Source organism: Vombatus ursinus, unplaced genomic scaffold (assembly GCF_900497805.2).
Source record: "Vombatus ursinus unplaced genomic scaffold, bare-nosed wombat genome assembly UNPS02014791.1, whole genome shotgun sequence".
In the NCBI taxonomy this organism is placed as follows: Eukaryota; Metazoa; Chordata; class Mammalia; order Diprotodontia; family Vombatidae; genus Vombatus; species Vombatus ursinus.
Genome location: NW_020954569.1, coordinates 34,121,326 through 34,148,358, shown reverse-complemented (window position 1 = coordinate 34,148,358; position 27,033 = coordinate 34,121,326). Strand labels below are relative to the sequence as shown.

The window sequence follows — 27,033 nt, the reverse complement described above, 5'->3', positions numbered from 1 at the left end:
CAAATTAGGTGAGATTTGAACAGAGTCTTAAAGGAAGCCAGAGAAACAAAGAGTTAAAGATGAAGAGATGATTTGAGGAGCTTTAAATGACAAAGAGACAGCTTTATATTCAATCTGGGAACTAATAAAGAGCCTTGAAAATTTATTGAGCAGGGGGTTTAGCATGGGCAGAACTATACTTGTATATAATAGGTGCACCAAAAAATATTTGGTGAATGAATTGATGAATGAATAGCAGATATAAAAATTGCTGTATTTTCAAGTCCTTTTAATATAAGGTAATAAGTAAGTACATAACAAAGTAGCCCACAAAAAGATCCACACAAACTGGCAGTTTGAAAGTTAGCAGAATGGAATGTTTCCCTGCTGGTCGACTCTTTCAGTACTTTCATTAAATTACAATCAAGAAACACAGGAAATGGTCTGAGTCATTTGATTTAAAGTAGATTCAGAATAAATACAGCATTTTCTTTCTACATATCAATGCCATTATAGATATCATTCAGAAAATGTGCTGTGGAAATCCAAATGGAACAAGTGCCACATGGAGGCATGCTGGTTGACTGACTATACCCAGCCTATACATTACAATGAATTCAAGCTTTTCACAAAAAAAAAAGTCAGATACATTCAGGTTACAGCAACATGCTTGAAGTGTTTACTTTTGGTTTTTGTTTGTTTGCTTAATCTAAATTTCATTTTAGGAACATCTTCACTGTAAGTCAAATGCTTTCAGGAAAAAAAACTCCTTTGTGGACACTTGGTGCCATAATGAAGACTATACAGAAAGAAGGAGGGAGAAGAGAAAAATAAGGGAGGAAGGAAGGGAGGTAGAAATAGAAGCAGGAAAGGGTGGAACACAGAAGAAAAGAAGGAACAAAGGGAGGAAGGGAGGGAGGGAGAGAGGAAAAAGGAAAGAATGAACTTTCCTGAAATGTACTTCTTGACAAAAAGAGAACATAGAAAAGAGTTTAGTTTCTGAAACTGGGGTATTCTATGTACTTTAACTCTTTCCACTACAAAATTAAGGGCTTTGCTTCACTTTTCTCACTTGTGAAATGTGCCTGGGAAAGTATAGGTGAAAAATGGTGATGATAATAATATAGTTTCCTCTCTGGTTTTGAGAGCCTTAGATATTTTCATAATATATCACTATAAAGAGATAAATACTTGATTTGGAAATAGGGGAAAACTTATTTTTTTTCAAATTTAAAGCACATGTGAACAAAACAATTTGAAAAATGAGTAGAATAACAATCTCTAAGAACATGATTAGAATATCCAGTTAATTTTAAATGAGTTTTCCTTTTATTTTGTTAGCATATTGAAAAAAGTAATAATTTTAAAAACTGTTTCAAAATCCATGCAGAAAAATATTTCAATGTCATCTGAAAATAGATAACTTTAAATAAATGCATAAAGATGCACATATCTATTGACTCATCATGGCATGGAAGTGACCCTGGGTTCTCCAAAAATATGCCAACAGAACAAAAGTTTTTATAGATGGAAAGGCCTTGAATATGTTTCTAGCAATGGACTCTGTCTCTTATCAGGGGGCTGGCAAAGTTAATTTGGATATGATTCCACACCAACACATTGGTTTCAAGATGATGGTTTTTTTTTTAAATCACAGTGAGTCTGCTAAATTAGAGATGGTTTGCAATCAATTCATGTTTGTAGATTGAATACCTACTCCAATTAAATTACAGCTGCTTGACATATTGAAAAACCATGGCATTACACTTTGTGGAATTTTTGCAGTATAGTTGATTTTCATAAAGTGAAGATGAGGAAAAAGAGTTCACAATAAACTTAACTGGAAATATGAGGTGATACCCAGGACTGGAGCATGATGAGCATTATGGCATGTTAAAAACATCATGACTATTGGCTGCTGCAACCCTTGTTCCCTAGACCAATGTTGGGTTAATGATTTAAGGACTTTATCATCCTGCTATAACAAATTTTCCTTGGCAGTTATCGCTATATTCTAGGACAAGGGATTTTAACCTTTTTTGTGTGTCATGGCAATTTAGCAATGCCTTTGGACACCTCCTTAGAATCGTGTTTTTAAATGTATCCAATAAAATACATAAAATTAAAAAGGAAACCTAATATACTAAAACATAGTTATAAAAATGTGAAAACAAACAAGCTCACGGCCAGCTTAAAAACCATCAATCTAGGGGTTTTCCCCTTTCTATTGCCTTAAAACCAATCATTGTCCTCCTTTGTTCAAATATTAGGAACTTCTCTCATTGCTTTATTTACTACTCACTGTTCTCAGTCTTTGTCTGAGATTTGCAACATTAAAAAGAATCACATATTCAGAGTATTAAAGTGACTCTCTATAGTATAGTATAACTTCCTAGTTTTATACCAGTAAAAATTGAGGTCCATATAAATTATGTGGCATGTCCAGGATCACACTGCTCCTTAGCAGTAGAACCAAGATTAGAACCCAGGTCAGCTACATTCCTATCTTTTACTATTGTAAAGCTACACTGAAATATGATTACTTCATAAATCAGTCCCTCTGTACCCTGCCCTCCTCAGGCCTCATCTAAAGTATCCGGGTTAGTTCTGGGCACCAGAATTTAAGAAAGATAGAAATAAGCTGCTGAGTATTCAGAAAAGAACAACCAAAATGGAAAAGGGCCTTGAGACCGTGTAACATGAGGATTGTTTGACAGAAATTGGGATGTTTATCCTGGAGAAGGAAAGACTAGGAAAGGGTAGGGTGAGTTTAAAAAAAAGGGAGAAAAGAGCTGAAATTTGCAGAGAGGTGCAATTAGACTTGATTTTAAGGGATAAACATTTCTATCAATTAAAACTGTCCAAAAGTAGAAAGAACTGTTATAGGTTATCCCCTGCTTGGAGTTCTTCAGACATGATCACTTACTAGAAATGTTACAGTAAGAACTGATCTAGATTAAAAGTTAGAATAAATAATCTCTAATTTCCCTTCTAACTCTATAATTCCATAAAGTATCATGTGCCTTATATAATGTATGATGTTCCTGATACTTACAGAATTGGACTGTTGTTAAATACATTTATTTCTCTATGGTCAAATCCTTAATTTTGAAGTTTTGATTATTTAAATTAGGGGACAAAAATTAGCATGACTTCACTCCTGGAGCTCTACTTTCTGGGCTTTTCCTATTTCCTTCCAGCAGCAGCCTTGCTCTCCACTCCAAACCTTTACCCCTATCCTGCCTCCTTTCCAGTTTTCCTCTCTGTGCTCTCTTTCCCCAGGCTCATTAGGATGTAAGCCCTTTAAGAATAGGTATTTTCTCAATTGGTGGTATTTCAATTCCCAGCACTTAGTATAGTGTTTGGCATATCATAAACAATAAATGTCTTATTTATCTAATACACTTATCTGTTTAATTACCTATTATGTAAAGCAGAAATGTTAGTATTACTTAAGTGATATTGACAAATCTAGAACAGACCCTGTTTACTTCATGTAATTCGTTTTATTTCTTTGCACAGAACAAGAGATTAATCAACTCAAAGAACTGGAAATATGGGAACCACCTGCTATTTTCCCCCTCTGCATTTTTTGATTGGTAGTAAGCATATGTAAGAGGATAAAACTCAACTGTAGGATGGCACTTCCCAAGGGTGAGCCAGCAGAGTTAAACATGTTTGCGAGTTTAGAGTGCTCATCCACATGAGGTAAATTCCCTCTTCCCAGGCACTATGTTACAGATCTGATTTTGACTTACTGGAGTGACATTGACCTCATCTTTCCTGAGCAAAGTAGTGCTTATCATGTATTGTGAGGGTAAATGCCCAGGACAATCATTCAAGGTTGATATGTGGCTGGTCATAGTACAGTTGTTGTGGAATTTTTTTTCCCATCATGTACAAATAAGAAAATAAATGAGAGGTATTGAGCATTTTTAAACAAGTGTAAGAATAATGCAGAAAATACTGACTGCTCTATTTATAAAAGCCACCACTTCATGGCAATTCTGTTCCTGGTACTAAAACAAACATTTTACAAATATTCAATTCAAAAGGCATTTATTAAGCTCTTACTATGGGCAACTTTCAACCTCAATTTGCCTCAGTTTCCTTATTTGTAAAATCACTGTATCAATCTCACAGAGTTGTTTTGCAGATTAAATAATTGTAAATAGCTTAGTTCAGTGCCTAACACATTAAAAGGACTATCTAAAAGTTAGCTATTATTCTGACAGATATAAGCCAATGCACTAGACCTGGACATATAGGAATAAGATCCCCTTTTCTGTATAACAAACACGCTCAAATCACAACTGTAATGTTCAGTTATAGGAGCCACATTTGGAGAGTGATATTAAGGGACCAAGGGTGTAAGAACATATCAGCAGGTGTTTTGTGGGAAATGATTAGCTGGTAGTATTTGACTTAGAGAGAAAAGGTTTTGGTTTTTTTTTTTTCTTTTGAGAGGGGGTTGCACAGGGGGTGGAATGGTGATTGTAATGTTCAATGTTTGAAAAGCTGGCATATGAAAAAAGGTTTCCATTTCTTCTGTTTGGTTCCAGAGGAGAGAAGTAAGAATAATGAGTAAAAGATGCAGAAATCAGTTTTGGGCTACATTCGTAAACAATTTGTATATGAATGAGCTATCTTAGAAGGCTTATCTTCAAGGAGAGTCAAGATGGATACTTATTAAGAATCTTCTAGAAAGGATTCCTGTTCAATTACTAGTTGAACTAAATAAATGACCTCTTAGGAATCAATGACTCCTCTATCCCCCTAAGTTTTATGCCCTGAGTTGTAATGAATATAGAAGACAGAGTGATCCAAGGTAAAGAATGTAGAAATTTTGTAAAATTTGTAGTTTGGGCTTTAAATGACCCTAGGAATCAACCTCAACCTTAATGTCAAATCTTTTTCTCCATCCCAAAATACTATAATTTTGTATGGTTTATTATGTAGAATCATCACTACAGGACTCTGAAATAAACTCAACTATAACTCAGAAGACTGGTTTTTGCATTTAATTTTCAGAAGATATCAATAATGTCATATCATTGGACCAATATATAAAAAATTCAGTCTTAGATGGTAAATGTCACAAAATTGACCCAGTTACTATCTCAGTTTCCAATTTATCACATGGAAAGCAAATTAGCATTGATGACCCTACCACAAACATGTTATGTACACTATTAGGAAAGTTGTTTTACTTTTCTGGTTCTCACTTTGGGCTGCCCAGACCCCACTCTCAATCTTCCTGCCAAAGTATTCTTCCCTCTTTTCCCCTGACCAGTTACTGATTCCTGTCCTCTCAATCCCTATTTGTGCCAGAGGGATTCTAGAATCCTTATTCTACTATGACACATATGTCTGCTGCTACTGTCCTAATGGTGGTGAGCCAGTCTGCTAAAGATTCCTTGCACCGCAGGGTCAACTCTCCAATGCCTCTTAATCACTCTTGGGCCCTGCCAATCATTTTGCTGAGGAAACCTTAAGGCTTCCACATCTTCCCATCCATGAGGCAAGTAGATCTGTCTATGTATTTTGTCTTCCCCAATAAGAGGGTGATTTCCTTGAGAGAAAAGATTCTTCCCTTTTCATATTGTCATCCCCAGTGCTTAGCATAATGCTTGGTAGATGGTAGGAATTAAATAAATGGTTTTTCACTCATTTAAGGAGGTTGGACTAGTAACAGGGGTAAGGGAACCTGGGGCCTTGAGGCCACATGTGGCCCTCTAGGTCCTCAAGTGCAGCAATTTGACTGAACCCAAACTTAACAGAACAAATCCCCTTAATAAAATGATTAGTTCTAAAAGAAACTGGACTCAATCAAAAGGCCATACCCAAGGACCTAGAAGGCTACATATGGCCTCGAGGCCACAGGTTCCCCATCCCTGGACTAGGAGGTCCATAGATGCTTTGCTACTCAAATATTTTATAGTTTCCTGGAAAAAAAAACAACTCTATTTACAATTCAGATTGGTAAATTTATTTCCCAAAAGAAAAATAAAAAATAACCTTTTAAATTTCAGACTTTTTTTCTCATATCCCTAATTTGGATTACTTCTATTACTTCCAGGAAAAAAATGATGGATAAAAAGTAATAAACACAAGTCACCCACCAGGATATAATCTACAAAATAGCTAATGAGGTAGTTCTAAAGACACAGCTTGAAAAGTCTGGTCAGTGAGAGAGCGCTAACACTAGCTGGGAACATGGTAAATGTGGCAATCACTGTGTATTTTAGTGACCAGACTGCATCTGTATTATTAAATTCAGTTCTGGGCTGCCAATGATTTTACACTGAACACTAAGTATCTGGAGCTCATCCAGATCAGGGTACCAAAATGGAGGGGATTGGGGGAGAGGGACAGAGCTGCATGTTATATAAGGAGGATTTGAAAGAGTTAGTTATGTTTAGCCTGAAAACAGTAAGAATGTGCTGTTATGCAGAAGGAGGTGACAGGAGATTAGAACATGAATCAATGGATAGGTAGAGATTACAGGACAGCAAGTTTAGTCTTAATAGAAGGAAGTGTGTCCACCCTAAAATTGCGGCTGTCCAGAAATGAAAGATAAGCAAATAAGCACTGTGGTATAATGGAACAAGTTTTGAATATGGTGTCAGAAGGCAAGGATTTGAGACCCAGCTCTGAAATTGTTTGACAGTCAACAAATACCTTTTCTATATCTCAGTTTCCTCATGTTGAAAATCAGAACAATAATATATACACTATCTAATAGGGTTGTTGTAAGGAAATGTTAATAACCTAAAAGTGCTATACAAATGTAGTATTATATACATTATTAATAATAATAGCTCATGCAAAAAAAATAAAGAGTGATGGACAGAAGACCTGGGTCCTCTATTAGCCCTAGTTTCTGCATCTGTAAAATAAGGATAATAATAATAGCATCTTCTTGATTGAGATGTTTTGAAGATGAACTGAGATACTATATTTAAAGTGCTCTGTAAACTTTTCAGTACTATATGTTAGCCAAATGTACTTTTGCAGGTAAGTATCTCAGAAGACTAGTGAGCCTAACTGCCAACTAACTGAAGAAATAACCCCAACATTTGTCAGGTCCAGCTGATTTTGCCTCCATAACATCACTGAGATCTTTCTCCTTCTAAGCACATGCACAGTCACTAGTTTAAGCCTTAATCAACTCTAAACCAGACTCTGACATACATGATTATTGATCTCTTTGCCTCAGTTCTTCTCTCTGTAGTCCATCCTTGACAGAGCTACCAATGTGATTTTTCTAAAGCAGAGATTTGATAATATCACTCCCCTGTTCAATAAGCTTCAGTGGCTTCCTATTGCCTCTAGGATGAAATATGAACTCCTCTATTTGGCATTTAACACTATTCACAACTTAGCTTTTGTTCTCGTTCTTGTTATTCGGTTATTTTTCAGTCATGTCTGACTCTATGTGATCCCATTTTTGGAGTTTTCTTGGCAAAGATGATGGAGTGGTTTGTAATTCCTTCTCCAACTCATTTTTCAGGTGAGGAAATTGAGGCAAATGGAATTAAGTGACTTGTCCAGGGTCACACAACTGGTACGTCTCTGAGGCCAGATTTGAACTCAGGAAGATGAGTCTTTCTGACTCCAGACCTGACTCTTTATCCACTGTGCCACTGAGCTGCTCCTCATCATAACTACAGTGTACCTTTCCAGTTTATTATATGTTGTTCCCATTCACAGACAAAATGTCCTTTTTGCTGTTCGTCATACATAACATTCTATCACTTATCTCTGAGTTTTTTTGTAGCTTATTCCTTGTGCTTGAGATACACTTTTTCTCACCTCTTCATCCTAGAATTCTTAGTTCAACTACCCCACAGGAAGCTTTTCCTGAACTCCTCTGCTTCTGGTGACCGCTATTGCCCTCAAATCACTTGTATTTACTTTGTATATAAATTTACCCATTTTCAGATGTCCATATGTTGTTTCCCCTTGATAGAAAGAGGGCAGGGACTTTTTAAAAAATCTTTGTATTCTCAGTGTATAGCATAGTGCCTGGCAAAGTAGGAATAATTTAATTCAGGCTTGTTAATTGGATACTCGAACCAACTAGGTCCTTTTCAGACCTGCTCTCAAGACCACTCTCTTTGACAACAGCCAACCAAGCTGCTGGTGGTCCAGACACGGAGGCAGATCAAATCAAAGAGCAGAAGAGCAGTTAGCACAGAAGATCTAATGGAACAACCTTTAGTTTTCAAAGTCTAGTGGTAGAATAATCCACAGCTGGAGAAAACATGGGCTTGAGTACAACAAAACCAAACACCACAGTAGGTCAGGGTAGAACTACTGTCCTGCTCAGATTCAGAAAAATCTGCAGTGCAATCATATTCTGTGACATGAACACATTCGACCATATAGTAGGCACTTCCAGCTGCCTATAATTCAAAACATCTCCAATGGAAATCAAACATTGTTGAGTTACAATGTCTCCTGGGACAGGAAATAGCTTTACAATGACATTAAGGGATTGAGTGCTACCAATAAGCTTCTTCTCAAAAGAATATTTCTGAGATAGTGGTTGGCATTATACTGCCATTAGACAAATCAACAGGAAAAACAAATGCATTTCTTCTGGGCTACTGGCTGAGAATGCATTTGTCAAATGCACTTAAGCATTAAGATGACTAATGACAGCAGGCCTAAATACCTCTGTTCCTTTTGACTTCTGAAAAGAGAAGACTAAATGAGACAATCATAAACATATGTGTTCTCTGTCTATACTGTAAACGTACTATCCACCATATATGAAGATAATGGATCTGTACAGACTCACCTGTACTCTCACATTCTCCCCCTGGTGACCAAAGAAAAATAGCTCACACTTATATAATATTTAAGGTTTGCAAAATACTTTAACAAATACCATCTCCTTTTATCTTCACAACAATGTTGAGAGGTAAAGGCTATTATCTTACAGATGAGAAAGTTAAGGCATAACAGAGGTTAAGTGACTTGCCCAGGGTCACACAGGTAGTTAAATTTCCAAGGTCAGACATGAATTCAGATCTTCCTGACTACAGTCCCAACACTCAATCTACTGTGTCACATAGCTGCAATGAATCCTCAGATCTCATGCAGGACTTTTTCTTTAACTTTCTCATAGACTAATCATATGATGTTTTAGCACTATAATTATCTATTTAGTATAAAAATCTGTATTTGTGTCATACATTCATACTAGAATTCAAGTTCACTGATGGTAGGAGTTGTGTCATATATAAACTTTATATATCTCCCAGATCTCTACAAGGCATAAGTTCCTAACAAAAATTTGTTGAATTAATTAATATATAAGATAGCTCTCTAGATTTAGGGCAGAATTTAAGATATTAATTTGCACATGGAGATCTGAACCTATGATCTCCTTAGCAACTCTAATTAACTACTAACTTTGTAGCAGAGAGGACACTGGATTTGGCATCTGAGGACATGACTTTGAATCTTTGTCTCCCACTTATTACCTGTATGACCCTGGTCAAGTCACTCAACATCTCCATACCTTAACATCTTAATGTGAAAAATGATTGTTGTTGTTCAGCCATTCTAGTCACGTTCAATTCTTTTTTGACCCCATTTAGGGTTTTTACAGGCAAAGATATTGGAGGTCTTTGCCACATCCTTCTGGCAGGTCAAACTAAATTATTTCTATGATCTCTTCCAGTTCTAAAATTCAATGTCTAAAGAAGAAAGAAAAAACAGCCACTATCAAGAACCACCTTTCTCCAATATATTTCTCCCCAAACAGTCCAAGCTCTTTGGAGGAAAAGATTATTTCATTTTTGTCTTTCCAGTCCCAACCCCTAAAATAGCTTTTGGCATATAGTAGATGCTTAATAAATGTACAATATTAGATGGGGGTAAAATGGCTTAGTGGACAGAGTCCTAGACTTGGAGTCAGGAAGACCTGGGTTCAAATTCTGTACCTGACACTTACTAACTGTGTGACCCTGAGGGAATCAATTAATTTCTATGTTCCTCAAACAATCCCTTAAAACTTACTTACTAAGTTTTAGACAGGTTGAGACAAGATCTTTGTTGGTATAGGTAATTCCCAAAGATGGGGTTTTCCAAGTTGGAAAAACAAAAATCACAGCTACTTGTCTTCTTCATATAAGAATACAAGGTAAAGTAGGGGAAAAAAAAAAGAATAGGGCAGGCAATGTTAGTCAACAACACAGGCTACCAGAGTTGGGGAAAGCTTACTGGAGATTAGATTTGAATTGGAATTTGAAGAAAGGAAATAATTTAAACAAACCTTTATCTGGAGTAAGAGAGGGAGAACACCTTCTGTGTAAGGGGAATAGTCATAAAAGGAGAAATACAGTCAAATTCTGGGAAAGATAAATATCACTTAAACCCAGGCTGTGACAATTAGTCACTCTGGGCAAGTCAGCTCTCATTTCTGGGCCTCTGTCTCCTCATTTGGAAAACAAGTGTATTGGGTCAGATAATCCTCAAGGGACTTAGTTGATGTGATACTGAAAAGGCCAGTCTAGTTCACAGGATTGAGACTTTGAACTAGAAAGGACAATAGAGGTAGTTATATCCAAACCCCCTCATTTTACAGATGAGAAAACTGAGGCCCAAAGAAGAGAATTAACTTTCCACAAGTTAGTCAGTCAATAAACTTTTATTAAACATCTACTTATTACTATGTCACGCACTGAGCTAATATGCAATAAGTTGTGATGTCTCTTGTAGGAGACAGTAAGAGAAAACAATTGACATAATAGGCTAAGGTAAGATTGTGAAGGCCTTGGAGTGTGAAGGCCTAGACAATTCTATAGGCAAAGAGGAGTTTTTGGAAAATTACTTTGTCTAGGGTATGTGAAATGGATTTGAAGAAAGAAAAACTAGAACATTTAGCAGATTAATTTTAAGACCTAAATGGCAGCACATATATTCCAAGAGTTTTTATCACAGATACAGCGGGGGTAAATAATTAAGACTAGGTCACAAGCCACATAAACAAATATAAGAATATTAAAAAAAAAAGATATCTGCTTAAAATCATAGCACATATCAAGGTAAAGGTATTAAATAATTTACACTGTAGTTTATGCTTTGTCTGATGAAGCAATGAAATAACATTTTAATTAGTGTCTATCTTTTAAATATGTACTTACTGGAAAGTTACCTATATTTAATTAGCATTTTAATATGACACTGATTTTAAAAGGGTAGGATCATCTTATAAATTTTATATAATTGCTTTTTAGTTTGGATTTTAAATACTTGATAACACTGTTATAACCACCTAAGATAAATTTTAGTTATAACATCAAATTTTATTCTCCTGTTTATAACTTATAACTCTGAGATTACTGAGCCAGTTGGACACAAATTTCAAATGAATTTCTTATTCAAAAGTAGAAGAAAGAGAGAGGAAAAAAAGGGAAGGGAAGAAGAAGAAAAAAAGAAGAATATTAGCAAATCTAGGAGCCTTTGAGATAACAAAATGAGATGTCCTAGAATCCAATAATTATAATCAGACTTAAGATATATTTCTTGGTCTGTGACTTAATGCAAACAGCAATGTTAGACTCCACTCTGAATAAACACAAAGCTTAGCTGTTTATATTGGCATTCTCTAGGAGCTTCAATCATCTAAATCATAGTCATGGTCATCTTGCGGTAAAGTTTTCTCCAGAATAAACATGCAGACTTTTAAAAAAAAAAGTTATAGCTTCCCCTAAGTATAAAGCTTCCTGAGGACACTGGTTCTCTAGGACAGCAAGGTCTATAAGTGTTGATCATAAAGAAGTCATCCCGTCCAGGAGCCCTAATTCCACATACAACCAAGAGCCACAGGGAGTTTCCATTTTCATGTTGTGACATTTCCAATCTTGTTCAGGGGTCACAGAGGTGGAACAATATGCCAGGAATGACAGATGGCTAAGCCACAGGATGTGCTTACTAACATTGTGACCTGAAAAACTTTATGTTTGTGTGTCTGTGAAAGTGAAGGAAAATGTTCAGTGGTCAAATTCATTGAAGTAAAAGTCATTAGTTAGTGGAATTTCTTTAATTCTAGTTATCCTCTAAAAATAAAAGAAGGAAGAACCAATCATTTATATCTCCTATTCTTTTCCCCCCAATAGAAATGTTCCGTGTGTAGGGGGGGGTGTAGGGGTGTATGTCTGTGTGGGGGGTGTGTGGGGGTGGGGGTGGTGTATTGAGGGAACTAGAAGGACTTTGTCAGAAAGAAAATCAGTTAAAGGACGTGGGGAGCAGCAATCATATCTGCAGAGTTGCTATTCAGAGCAAAAAGAGGTCAAAAAATACATTTCATTTCACTAAACACCCTTCTGGTTTTCACGGACCATACTTATGACTTCCTTGGTATAGGAAATGCAATGAGGAAAGTCCTTCTACCTATGCAGATCATCGCCTCTCTATCAATGAAGATGATATAGCTTAGAATCTTATAGAGTTACTCTGGGGGATCATTGAGAGAACAAGTAGATTGACCAGGCTATTAATGTTTCAGAGGCTAGACTTAAACCCGCTGTGGCCAGCTCTTAATTCATTACACTACACCATGATGCTACTCAAATACAACGGTATGCCTATATAAAATCAATCATTCATCAACTAGTGTTTGTTGAGTCACTACATTATAGAGTAAAAAGGGGATGGCAAATGGAATAAGGGATGGAATACTGGGCTGCCTCTGACACTTACTGTATGACCTTGGGAAAATTATTTTCTCTGTGAGATTCAAGCAACTCAGGACTTATCTATTAAGTCACCAAATGTGACTTTAATCTTCCTTAAAAGAGGATGCTCTGGGGGCAGTTAGGTGGCGCAGTGGATAGAGCACCAGCCTTGAAGTCAGGAGGACCTGAGTTCAAATCTGGTCTCAGATCAAACACTTGACACTTACTAGCTGTGTGACCCTGGGCAAGTCACTTAACCCCAATTGCCTCAAAATAATTAAGGAGCTTGAGAGAAAACATAACCCTCCTACAAAAAATAAGTGTCTGCATTTGCATGAGAATTTGTCCAAACCCTTTAAAGTTCTCAATGTCTAGCCATAGTTGGGGGTTGGGGAGACCTAGGTATAGGCACTCTCCTCTCTTCCTCCACCTAGGAATTCTTCCCCCAAAATTTTGCTGCATTCTTGCCACTTTAAAATTGCCTGTGTTTTACTCTGGCAGAAAACTAAAACTACGTAGATGTGAAATATCAGTGATTTTCCCTCAGGGTCCTTGCACACACATCCATATTTTGTCAGTTGTTATTCAATTGTATACATATATATATATATATATATATGTATATATCCACAATAATCATTTTTATTGTTTAGTATGAGAAACATTTTTGATTTCATCAATGTAGGAACATCCTCTTTTTTTTTAATTTTTATTTATTTATTTGGACAAATCTAGACTTCCTATTGACATCTTAGCAACAGAAGCAACTGGATGCAGTTCAGGCAGGAGATATCACACGGAGCCCAGGAAAGAATCTACACTTCACCTGAAGAGAACTTCATGAGCACCTCAAAAAGGAGACAAATGGATTTCTAACAAAAATAGCAGTGATAGACCAATTTAACCCTGTGTTCTCTATACTTACGTTCACTTTCTCCTGGGCTCTGTAATGTACCAATTGGAAAATATGTAACATATTTGAGGGGCTATTTTATTCCAAATGTTCATACTTTACAATCTTAATAAATGTCCTTTTCTAATTTGGTAAAATAGAGAGATACATGCATACAACATACATACATATATATTATATATATATATATAGATACATAGAGAAATAGGAGAGTAAACAGATAAGTGAATAAAAGGCTAAACAAATGGCAAAATAAATGAATGAATACATAAATTAAAAAGATAAACAATTAAATTAATGAGTAGATAGATGAATAAACAAGTGAATCTGGCAGGAATAAAATAGAAGTATTTACATATTTGGCCTTATTCCACCTGTGCAAAGAAGGTAGGGGGGAAGAGTGGAAAGATCACAGGACACCCAAGTTCTGGCCCTGGCTCAGCTGCTATAACTGCAACTCTGGACCTGATATCTGACTTCTAGGGCCTAAACAGCCTAATCTATAAAATGAGAAAGTGAATCAGTTGGTTTTAAAGGTCTCTTCCAAGAATGCATTTCAATATTTGAAAAGATCAGACCTGCCATTTTAATGCAAACTATAAAGATGGTTGTTCTGTATCATATGAACAGGGGCCATTTATTTTCAATACTGGTTCTTGATGAATTGCCAAAATAAACTGAATGAAAACTTCATTCAGGAAGGCAAAATTTGTTGAAAGGTGATGCAATTAGGATCAGTGAACTCCTAGGGAAATTTGTTTTTATTTAATGTACAATTGAGCCACAGGTGTGACCCTGGGTATTTAACCTCATCTGTCTCAATTTCCTCATCAATAAAATGAGGATAATAATAGCACTTGTCTTCCAGGATTGTTATGATAAAGGAAATTTGTAAGACACTTTGAAAAATCTTAAAGTGTTATGAAAATACTAGTTACCATTATTATTATTAAAATTATCATTAAGTAATTATCATTTAGTAATTATCATTACTAAATAGGTATTTTGTGTCAACATTTATATAATCTGCCAAATCTTCAATACTTCATGGAGGCTGTGTGGTATATGGGAAAGAACAATGTGCTAGAAGATCTGGCCTAGAATTCCACCCCCAATACTTACAACCAATCCAAACTATGATGGGCTCTCTAAGGAGTCTCCTAGCTCACGGGAGGTAAGATAAGAACTCCATTTAATTCAGCAACCAGCAACTACTTCAAAAGACTCAAAGCAAAAAAGGCTTTCCACATCTAGCCAGAAAGTTTTGAGACAGAAATTGAAGAACAAGAACTTCGTTTTCAGAAACAGCCAACGTACAGATTTGCTTTCAAAATTATGCTTACTGTTTATAAAGGAATATTTTTTTTTCTTCATTTTTGTGGCAGGGAGAATTGGAATGATAGTGATGTAGAAAAAAAAATAAGAGCATCAAAGAAGAATATGATTCAGAGGAAAACATATATAAGCAGAACATCTATGGAACTAATATGTTAAATGTAATATTTTTAAAAATATGAGTTTTAATGAATTTTCATGGTTTCATGTACAATCTTTTTTTTCCTTTTTCTTCTTTGTAATGTAGAAAGGCTAATATTTGTTGATTAACAAGTTGAACAATTTTTAAAAAATAAAAATGGATAAATGACAATTCATGTTTGTTTTAGAGGGAGTTCTTATTGGAATAGAGAGCTGCTGGCATCCCTTTCAATCCTGAAATTCTGTGACACTTATGTATCCCTGGGGAAGTCATCTAAATTTTTCTAGGATTCAGTTTCTTCAACTGGTTGGATTACATGATTTCTTCAACCTCTTCTATTATTTTATGAACTTTAATAGTAGAATCATGCCACAAGGTGGCTATTTTCATCATTTGTCTTGCCTTAGGAAAAGGGTAAGCACAAAATAATGGGTAGAGATCAGTCCTTGGAACCAGGAAGACCTGGGTTCAGGTGTTATGCAAATATTTTAACCTGTCAGTGCTCTAAGCAAATAAAATTGTAAATTTCAGAAAGGATCCCATCAGCTCACATTGGTAGAGGTCATGTCTTTACCTTGAAGTTCTACATATGAATGAATTCAGAGGTTCAATCCCTATGTCCACTCCCTGTCCATGACCTAAACTAAGTAGAGCAGGTCCACATAAATCTGTGCTCTAATTTACTTATGCAGATAGACATGAAAGGATAGAGTGTGCCATTGAGTGAAAAGGAGGACTGTACATTCTGCATGCTAAGCTAGACCATATTTAATGTTACTTTCAGGACATTTCCCAAAAAGGCTTAACCCCTGAGAAAGAACTTTGTCTAAATCTATCAGCTAGCTATTAGGCTAGGAGGTAAGTGTACGTAGAATATGACACAGGAAAGAGAGGTCTACACATTATTTTCTTAATTTGTTAGAGAATCTTGTAAAAAATGTACATCAGTATACAGTTAATTATACAAGATGGCTGTGTGAAAAGCACTGAATTTGGAGTCAAAGGACCTGAGTTTGAATCCTGGCTTTACTACTTGCACTTGTGTGGATTTGAGCATGTCACTTAACCACTCTGGGTCTCCATGTTCTCATCTGTAAATTAAATCATTGGACTACATAATCTCTAAGACCCCTTGCCCAATAAAAGTCTATTTGGGGAAGGGTGTATACATTAAATCATGTAAAATCATAAACAATAATAGAAATAAGTTGTTAGGATTTGAGGTATGAAATATGGCATATGGATTTTGGGAAGGGGCCAACAGATTTATCTTCCCAATTATTGCCTCCTTAGGTTAGAGATCACAATTGTCGCTTTGGATTATTACCTATAGTGGATTTTAGGGATGTCATGCAGGCTAGTGGAAGAGCTTATTGTATAAATGCGGAAAAATGTACATCTTTCATATTTTTACTCCATGCATTCATTTTCCCTCAAGTAGCAGAAACTATCTTTGGTGAATATATAATCAGTGAGGTGCTGACCTCACTCTGTCTTTTAGAAAACTGTGCCCTCTCAAGCAGGAAATGCCCTGAGCTAACCTAATCTCCATACTAATTACCTTAATGAGGTACTAAGTCTATTGACTAAATGAAATCATTAGAGGCTAACAGTGTTAAGGATGTCCAGCTAAGAAATTCTCATGAAAATGCAGACACATATTTTTTGTAGGATGGTTATGTTTTCTCTCAAGCTCTCTGAATTAAATTTCATTGATTGGCACCCTCAGAGGGCTATTCATAGCCTTTACTCTGAAACATAAAATATAAGTCACTATAGTTTTCCAGAGTGGGATGGGAGAGCAAAATATCACATATGTAGTCACATCAGAAACAGGATTTGAATTCAAGTCCTCTGACACCTGAGCCAGTGACCTTTCCACTTTACTTTCAGTATATGCAATAAATGAAACACTGAGAGTGGAAGAACATGGAACTTGTATTTAGGAGACTAGTATCTTAACTTTGACTCCTTCACTAACTCCATTGTACCAGTCATTTAACCTCCATGAATTCTGATGTACATATCTATAAAATAAGATTAATACTATCTGTCCTACTTATAAGGCTAAGGAGAGGAATCAAATGAAATAACTAGCCTGTCTGGGAAAGTATAAAATACTACACAGAGAATTATTAGTATTTACCATTTAGGTAAACAAAATTAAGCATCAATTATTAATTCATTCATTCAAGAGGTATTCATTTTGCCTCTATTCGTGCATAGCCTCAATCCTCAAAACCACTTTAAAACTTCATAATTGAAAGTCTTCCCAATACCGCACCCTCAAGTGCTCCTAATACTTAGACAGGACTGTACAAGTTTCTAATTGAGGATTCAAACGCAAAAGAAATTTGGAACTCTACCATTTTTGCTTAAAAGGGGGGTGGGTGAGTAGAAATAAAGAAAGGATTCTTACAGACATAAGAAAATTGAGCCAAACCTTTGGTATCTCACCTTAATGCATTGAAGCCAGGATACAAACAACTACATTTCTGATTTTTAATTTTCCCTGAGCAGTCTGCTACCCATTTCATAAATACTTACAATGAGACTGAGCAATTATATCTTTGGATTGTTAATTGAACTGATTAGAGGTCGGTACTAATGGGGCTGTAGTCAGGGAATCATCCCCCACAGGGACACGAATTAGCTTTCTTAAGGCTTAAGTAGGCAGTCTTTCAATGCTCTATCATTCTCAAATAAGGGAAGGAGAAAGGACCTGTGAAGGGTAGTCATCACCATTTCTAGAATAACTCAAAGGTCATATAGGCACTGAATAAAATGCTTGTTGAAATTAATTGAACAATTGCCTTGAAAAAAAAAAACAATATTTGCAAGAGAGGGTTATGAATTTGGTAGAGTGAAAAGGGCATTGGATTGAGAGTCAGACAACCTGGGGTTTAATCTTTGCTTTACTATGTATTTGTAGGACCTTGGACAAAACAATTATTCTCCACTGGGTGTCAGTTTCTATAACCAAAAAAAAAATGAATAGAGTGGATTTAGATGATCAGTAGAGTTGCTTCTAACTAAATCATATGATGTGGTATTCCATTCTTGCAATGTTTACCAGGGATCTACATCCTGAGAATTTTTAGGGGTCAAAAAGCATTATGGGTAATATATTTTACCAATAAATTTTTCTAAAATTTCTGAGTGAATAAATGGACCCAGATAGTCCTTGTCAATAGCTCAATGTCTGCATGATTGAAGGTAGCTAGTAGAATTAACAAAAGATCTATTCTTGTCTCTGGGAGGTTTTATATTTTTATCAATGACTTGAATAAAGGCAGAAATAGCTTATTATACTTTCAGATGACACAAACCTGATAACATATCATATGATAGAACAAAGTATAAAAAACAGATAATGAAAAGCTAGAATGTTGGAACAGATATAATAAGATAAAATTTAATAGAAATGGAAAGACCTACAATTGGGTTCAAAGAGTCAGTTTTACAGCTACACATATAATTTGAGTTATGACTAGATAGAAATTTCTCTGAATTATTGAAAATCCATTTAATGTGAATGTATTATGTGCTAAGCACTGAGCTAAATTATTTGAAAAAGAGGTGGGGATTTTAGTGAAATGGAAACTCAATAAAACAAGACAACAATGTGATATGGCTGCATTGGTCTTTGGCTACACGGAGAGAGGCTTGATGTCCAGAACACAGAGAGTACTGGTTCTATTGTATAAGTGCAGGAAATACAGAGAGCACTGGGCATGCAATCAGGAAAACCTGAGCTCAGATATGGCCTCTGGCATTTACTAGTCATGTAATTCTGGGCAACTCACTGTTTGCTTCAATTTTCTTACCTGTAAAATAAGGGTAAGCAACCTGCCTCCCAAAGTTGTTGAGAGGATCAAATGAGATTATGTAAAACATTTTGTAATTAAAATACTTTGTAAACTCTGAAGTGTTATATACATGCCAGCTATTATTATTATTATTCTCATCATTATCATCATTATTATCACTATGGTTGTTATTTTGTCTCAGACACAGTATATCTAGAGTACTGGCTTCAATTCCAGTTGCCACATTTCAATAAAGATTACCCTTGAGTGAATGAATGTCAAGGGATAAACATTTAAAATGAAGGGCCTAATTATAATGTCACAGGAGGAGTGGATAAAGGAACCAGGGATAAAGAAGATAGTTAAGGAAGTGGGGGAGGTATAGTGGAGAAGAGGAATTGGACTTGTTTTTCTTGGTCCCAGAGGGGAGAACAACGGCAATGTATGGAAATTAAAAAGAAGGAAATTTAGCTTTATGTAAGGATATAATAAACGAATGGGTTGTTCCCAAGGCATTCCTTTCCTCCCATTGGGGGCATTACAGCAAGAATTCTTGTTCAGTGACGCATTGGACTAGATGACCTCTGACATCTTTTCCAACTCTGAGATTTTCGGATCCCCTCAACAATACTGAGATTCAGCGATTCCCTCATTTCCTTCCTGAAAGCCAGGGATTCATTGGACGACATCAAATAGCTGAACATCCATAGCAGGGAGATTTCAACACCCTCCCCCCGCCCAGGATGCATTCCGGGTTTTTTACCTCCCTCCTACTACCTTGTAAGAGTTCAGGTGTCACCATCATTATTACAATGGACAGTGGCTAATGTTGGACATTCATCAAGTATTTGGGAAAATATAATATACTATAAAAATGTTCATTAAAGGTTTTTTAAAATTTCTGAATACTCATTCCCTACTGTTTGTATGTTGGATCATGAGGCCCTACTGAAAAAAATGAAATAAAATAAAACTTAATGTATATCTTCTTTTTCCCTGTTTTGAAATGAGATAAAATATGTGATAAAAAGCACTATGCAAGCATTAAAGTGCTATGTAAATGTTAGGGATTATTATTCTTGTTATTTATTAATGTTATTAAAAGCCTAGATTAAGAAAATATTTAGGTTGATACTGTCATATTCCAATTTTATTCTTTTTAGTATGAATATGTAAGAAAAACACCTACCTGAAATTTAAATGCAACCATTAGTTGAAATGGATATGGAATGTCTGCTTGCTACTAGTTATAATAAAAATACATAATGAGGGCTAGAAAAGCTCAAGCTTTCAGTTAAACAAAGGGAACCAATCAAGCAAGTCTCTAAAGCATTTTGAAACCATAAAATTGCCTCGGAATAAACACGGAGAAAAATTAAGACTCTAGTTTGCCTGAGTCATAAAGAAACATTAAACAACATTTTCCAATGCAGACTGGCATCTTTCTACAACCTTCAGTATTAGAGAGGTGCCCCCATGGGAACTGACATGCCTAAAGTGAACTAGGCAGCACACGTCAGAGGCAGGCTTCAAACCCTTATCTTCATGACTCTGAGCCCACCTCTCCATCTACTGTATCATGCTATCTCTCCATGAAGGAGAAAAGCACATGGACTAAAATCAAGACAGAATAACCTGGCAGGAAGAGCCCCATATGAAAATTCAGCAGGAAGAAGCTGGGCTTCCAGATGTCATGATTAGTTGTGTACTGTTCAAATCATTTCACTGCCCTTTACCTCAGTTGTTTCATCTTTAAAATGAGAATAATAGCCCCTGCCCTATTTCACAGGGTTATTTGGAAACTAGATAAACAGTTATGAAGCTTCTATGTCTGTGATAAAATTACATAATCCATGTTTAAAAGGTATATACATAAGTCATCAAAATGCAACAGGCCTTTAGAACGTGGCTTTGATGATTTCAAAGCAGAAAATGAAAACAGAACTAGTTTCCACATGGACAAGTGGCATGCATGTTTATTCCACTTATTTGAAGTCAAAGCCAAAAGTTCTAACGCTCCATAATTTTGAGCAATCTTCATTGCCTATCGACAAATGGACACATAGCAGAATCAAATTTAATCAAGTTTTATCGAACAATTTCTTCAAGCACCATCCTACAAATGCAGCCTCCTCTTAATTCTGAGGGGGAAAAAACACGTGAGAAACAGTATTTGTAGAATTTTGTTTGAAAAAAATTAAAATACTGGGCAAGTCACTTATCCCTATTGCCTAGCAAAAAAAAAAAGAAAAAAAAGAAAAGAAAGTTTAGTAGATTCTACTAATTTTTGAATTATCAGGGCTAAGTGCAAATTCTCTGCATATTATTAAAAGAAGTTTTCTAAGCAAATAAAAAGAGTAAGGAAGATTTGAAATGGATTATCTTTGCTACTTCTGGAAATAATTTTTTTAAATACATCATAAAATCTATTTAGATAATTGATGTACCAATTATCCATCAATCTTTTCAAGGTCTCTATCTACTAGGCCAAATATGCTGGCAAAACTAATTCCAGGTGCTGTACTTGAAAGTACTAAAATGGTGTATTTCTTTTAAATTAAAACTGTATTTCAAAAAAATTATTCCATCATCCAAGCATTTTATTATTCAGAAGAAGTAGCCTGCTCCCCAGCCAGCCTAAAATTACAGTTAGAAAACATTTCACAGAACGAAAGGACCATAGAGAGTATTTATTCTAATCCTCTCCTTTTATAGACAGTAACTGAGGCCTCACAAGGTTAAGTGCTAGAACCAGAACTAGAATTCCAATGCCCTGTTTCCCAGATCTATGTTTTCTCTGCTATATCTCAACAGCATCTCCTGTGGTTTTACTTTATTTCTACAAGGCAATAGTTTTTGGTGAATAAAAATCGAGACAAAGTCCTGGGCCAACTTTTTTCACTTTTATTTGCCCAAATGCAATATTTAAAAATCAAAGTTAAATGATCACATTTTAGCAGGAGCGAATTGGAGGGAACATGACCTCCTCCGTGGGATGGGGGCCAGGACTGGGGGTAGGGGAATTGTGGCTCAGCTACCTACCAGCAGCTATTGCATCTTGCTGCTTTCCTTTTGGTATGGACAGGAAAGAGGCAGGAGGACCCAGTTCTGAACGTCATGTCAAAATTATTCTCCTCCTAGACAGCCAGATCAAAACAGACAAGTAACCCTATTCTTCTTAAATGAAAAAAAAAAAGAGGCAGGGAGTTCTATGAGATATTTACTTCTGCCTGTCCTCAATGGCAATGGATCACTATGTATTTTTTAGATAGACTCAAAATACAATTGTCATAAATGGAGAATCTTGGCAAGACCCGTTGGCTGATCTTACGTAAGATTTAGATTTCCAACTTGCAAGTACAATATACTCAGGCTATTGTAACCCTGATTCAATGAAACCATGGAAAAACTAAAGGGCTGGATTATCTTAATGCATTGCAATCCTCAAACTCCAGTTCTGGCCCACAGAAAACATCCTGCTTAGAGAGCAGGTTTCTGCTCTAGACAAAGGACCCATTTTTCATTCTGTCCTGTGTTATGCCCCAAGGAGCTACTCAGAACATGGAGCTCACCACTGACTCCAATGGTAGCTCCAGGCTCTGATCAGTTCTGCTGAATTTGGCAGGATGTGGAGAAAGGAAAGCCTACCCAGAGGGTTAGGTGAAGGACAGGAAGCAGAGGTCCAACAGTCTAACAGTACACCAGGCTTAGAGTCAAAAGACTGGGAGCTGTTCTTTGAAAGGCATCCTTGACTTGCTACGTGTCACAAAATCTTGAGTTTTCAATTAATCATCAAAAGAGCAGTGGAAATTTCTGCCTCAATGAACTCCTGTACAGAAGGTAAATTAGATAATGCTTTCAAGCAATTAACCATTAAACTTTATGGATGGCTTAGAAATAATCACCATATAAATATAATTTAATTTTATTATCAATATTATTAACATGATTATTAACATTATGCTGAATCAAAGGCTGAGAGTGAATAAACTGGGAAACTGTTGAGTATTAATCTCTAGCTTCTTTCAGCTTCAGAGAGATCAAATACTCAGAAATTCTTTGAAGGACATTTTGTGATGGCAAAATGCACTAAACCTTTAGCTATCTACAAAATACTTTCTGATAAGCTTTAGTAGGAATAGTATTGTTCCTAGTGTCAGGAAACTTGAGTTTGAACCTCTGTTCTTCTGGAAACTTACTATGTGAGCATGGGCGAGTTATTTAACTTTGCTAAGCTGCTCTTTTCCCATCGGTAAAATGGGAATGTAAAATGCTAAGTTGCTCACTTCACTAGGTTGTAAGAAAATGCTTTGTAATTCTTGAAAAAAAAAAAAACAACAACAAACAAATACTACATAATATCCTAGATTTGGAGCTGAGAAGAGACCTTCCCATCTTTCAAAGATGAAGAAATTAAGCACAGGAAGATTAAATGATTTTCCCAAGGTCCCACCTAGTGTATCAGAGGAGAAACTTGAACTTGGATATTCTAATGCCACAATTATTGATCCCATATGCCAGAGCTGTTATTATTCTTTCACAGATCGTGGCAAGCTACGGCTGCCACAGAGAAATTTTAAATACCATGTAAACTCAACAGTAGCCATTTTGTTATCACTATCTTTTCTTAGTCCTTATCTTTCTAGAACTGTCTATAGCATTTGGCATTTTTGATCTCCCTTTCCTCCTGGACAGTCTCTCTCAGTTCTGTTTTGTTTTGTGATACTGCTCTGTCTTGGTTCAGTTTCTGTCTGTCTGACTGCTCCTTTGGAGAATTATCATCCAGGTCGTACCTCCTAAATGTGGCTCTATCTCAAGTCTCCTTGGGCTCTCTTCTCTTTCCGTACTCTCTCTCAGTTATCTCATCAAATCCAATGAGTTCAATTACCATCTCTGTGAAAATGACCCCCAGTCCAGACTTATTGTCTCTCATAAGTCATACCACAGAACACCACTCTGGGGTAATAAAATGTTGTGTATGTGCCTCAAAGGCATTTAACTTCATTTTTTTTTTTTTGGTTTGTTTTTGGCAATTGGGCTTAAGTGACTTGCCAGGGTCACATAGCTAGTAAGTGTCTGAGGTCACATTTGAACTCAGCTCCTCCTGACTTCAGGGCTGATGCTTTATCCACTGCACTACTTAGCTGCCCCCATTTCACTACAGAGTATACATAAAAGAACTCATTATTTCTTCCCTAAATTGAGACTTCTTTCCATCTTCTTTATTTCTATCAAGGTTAATCCATTCTTCTATTCAATCAAGTTCATAATCTCAGATGTGCTTAACTCTTTACTCTCCATTACCATCTCTCACATATCCAATCCTGTCTAGTCTTATCAGTTTTACCCTCACAACGTCTTTCACCCTCATCCCTTTCTCTCTATTCACATAGGTACCATCTTGGTGAGGTTCTTATCTGAACCACTGTAAAAATCTTTCAACTGATCTCCCTGCCTCATAGTCAATCCTCTTTATAAATTTTACATTTTAGATAAAACAGCCTACTTGCTATTACTTGAATATGATTGTCTATCTCCTATATCTGTGCCTTGACACTAACAAGCCTGAAATGCACCCCTTTCTCTCCTTTGCCTCTTATGATTCCAAGCTTCATTCAAAGTTCAGCTCTTTCTTCTACTTGAGGCTTTCTTAATTTTGGTTCCATGCAATACCCATTCATTTCCAATACAAAATCATAGATTTAAAACTGGAAATGGCCTTCATGAGTCATCTGGCCCAGCTCCCTCATTTTATAGATAAGAACTTGTGATTTATAGAGTCTAAATGGCTAAGGTGGAAAGAGTGCTAGGCTTGGGGGAGTAGGGGTCAGAGAGGCCTGGGTACAAGCCCTGCCTCTTCTAGTTACTATCTGTAATAAGAAGAAATATATACATACCACTTAAATTCTCTGAATACCAGTTTCCTCATTTGTAAAATGGGGGTAATAAAATCTGTATTATCTAATACACATTATCTAACATCTAACTAACAACTATAGTACTAACCTCACGCGCCTGTTAAAATGAGCTACACTATATAAAGTGCTTTACAAACTTTAAAACACAATATAACAGATAAATCAAAAATGCTAATCACTAATTTCCATTGGTATAACTCTGAGAAGACAAATTATATTTTGGAGTGGTTGGTTTTTGTTGTTATTGCTATTTTTTTTTTAGGAATAGGAGTGACAGTAAGATATTCAAGATTCTCTGTCGCATGTAGATTTCTGTCCTGCCATATGTGTATAGAATAAGAGCCTCAGAGCTTTCCTAGATTTTATTTGAGTCACAGGTTTGGGTCTCAACATTAATTAGGTCTTAAAGATGGTCTTTCTGCAATGATTTAGTCTTTTCTTAATGGTCAGAATTTATGTAAAATTTACTGTGATAAAAACTGCTATATATATATATATATGTAATATCTTATATATGCATATTTCTTATTTTCAAAGCATTTTTACAAGAAAGAGATTTGGAACTAGAAGGAAACACATAAGCCATCTAAACTAAATTTGCTATTTTAAGGATGAGGATGTGAGGCCCTGAGCATTAAGTGATTTGCCCAAGGTGATACAGGGAGCAAGTAGCAGAGCTCAAGTTTGTACTTAGGTTCTCCGTCTACAAATCCAACATGCTTTCTGCTGCACCATGGTGCCTCACGTGCAGCATCTCATTTCCTCTCCACAAAAGCATCATGAGTTATTCAGGAATAAGTAAAACAAAACCAAACAAAACAAAGGATAAGAAAGGGAAAATATAAACTTACTGAGTCCCTGTTCTAGATTCTTTCCACTATATTGTCTAATTACATAATGGCACAGATGGTGACCAATAACCTTGACTGACAAAGTGACCCCATCCTAAATAAACCGGAGACTGACAACTGGTTTGTCCTAAGCTCATGGATTTAGAGCTGAAAGAAACCTTGAGCTCATCTAGCCCAACTCTTCACTGTACAGATGAAAAAGTGAGGCCAATAAAGGTGAAATGAATTGTCCAAGGTCACACAGGAATAAGTAGCAGAGACAGAATCTGAATCCTAGGCTTTTGACTCTAAAACCGGTCTTCCTTATGGAGAGCACAGCGCTCTCCATACCCTTTGTAGAAAGAATGTGAAGAAAAGTCATTCCTCCTTTTTCTGATAATCTATAAAGAAGTCATGGATGTTCTTCTGCAAGTACCCATACTTATCATTCCAAATCTTTCCAAAAAAAAAAAAAATCCAATGTCACCAAACTGAATGCCTGTAGCATCAAATATCAATATTGGCAATGAATGATATAAATGCATGACTTTTTTGTTTGTAATATGCTGATAACTACCTATGGATTAATTAATTTGGCTATCTCAACAATCATATATCATTCTAAGTGCTTCGTGGATTCTTCTAATTGTAGTAAATTGGTTTAGTGTTTAAAAAAAATCTCTAGAGATTAATCTAGGATGCAGTGCTCACACAGCTTTTTGACATCCTTAAGTTATTAAGGAGCAGTTAATTTGAAATCCTACGAAGATTATTGTCTCTCCCTCAGGGTAGATTCTTCTTTTATTGGGAACAGCAGCTATAGAATGAACATCCATGTGATTTCCCTACCTGCGTGAACTATAAAAAGGGCATCTCTTCAGGGGGATCTTGGCCACGTGCTTCTGAAGACCCACAAACAGAACACTTTGGCTGTGCAGAATCTGTAGGCTCCTGATGGGCTCCCTCTGTCTCTCAGGGAACAGCTCAATCTCCTCAAGCAAACAGCTGCTGGAAGTCAGGTTCATTGGGGCCAGGACCTTCTTAATTGTGCCATAATCTGCAAAGAGAAAGGGGTGGGGGAAAGAAACACCCAGGGTGAGTCATGTTGGCACTGATTTACCTCCTCACATCTGCCTACTGGCTCCCCCTGCCTCCTTCAGGTCTCAGTTCAAATGCTAAACTTCTTCAGGTGATCTGTCTCAGTCTCCCCAGCTTCTGGTGCCTTTCCCTCCAAGTTTTTAACCTTTTTGTGCATTTTGTGGACCCATTAGCAATCTAATGAAACATCTGGACCCCTTCTCATAAGAATGTTTTTAAAACACATAAAATAAAATATAGAGTTACAGAAGAAACTAGTTATATTGAACATATCTAACATATTGAAATACAGTTAACGTTTTTTTTTCAAGTTCATA

At 36.2% G+C, this 27,033-nt stretch overlaps 1 protein-coding gene across 1 annotated transcript in view; it reads right to left on the bottom strand.

Annotated features, from left to right (window-relative positions):
* The window catches only part of SEMA5A (semaphorin 5A), a 651,274-nt gene that overhangs the window by 130,824 nt on the left and 493,417 nt on the right, over positions 1-27,033 (bottom strand). The window contains exon 12 of the mRNA XM_027868972.1: positions 26,468-26,675. Coding sequence (XP_027724773.1) covers positions 26,468-26,675 — 208 coding nt within the window. The remainder of the gene's footprint in view (positions 1-26,467; positions 26,676-27,033) is intronic.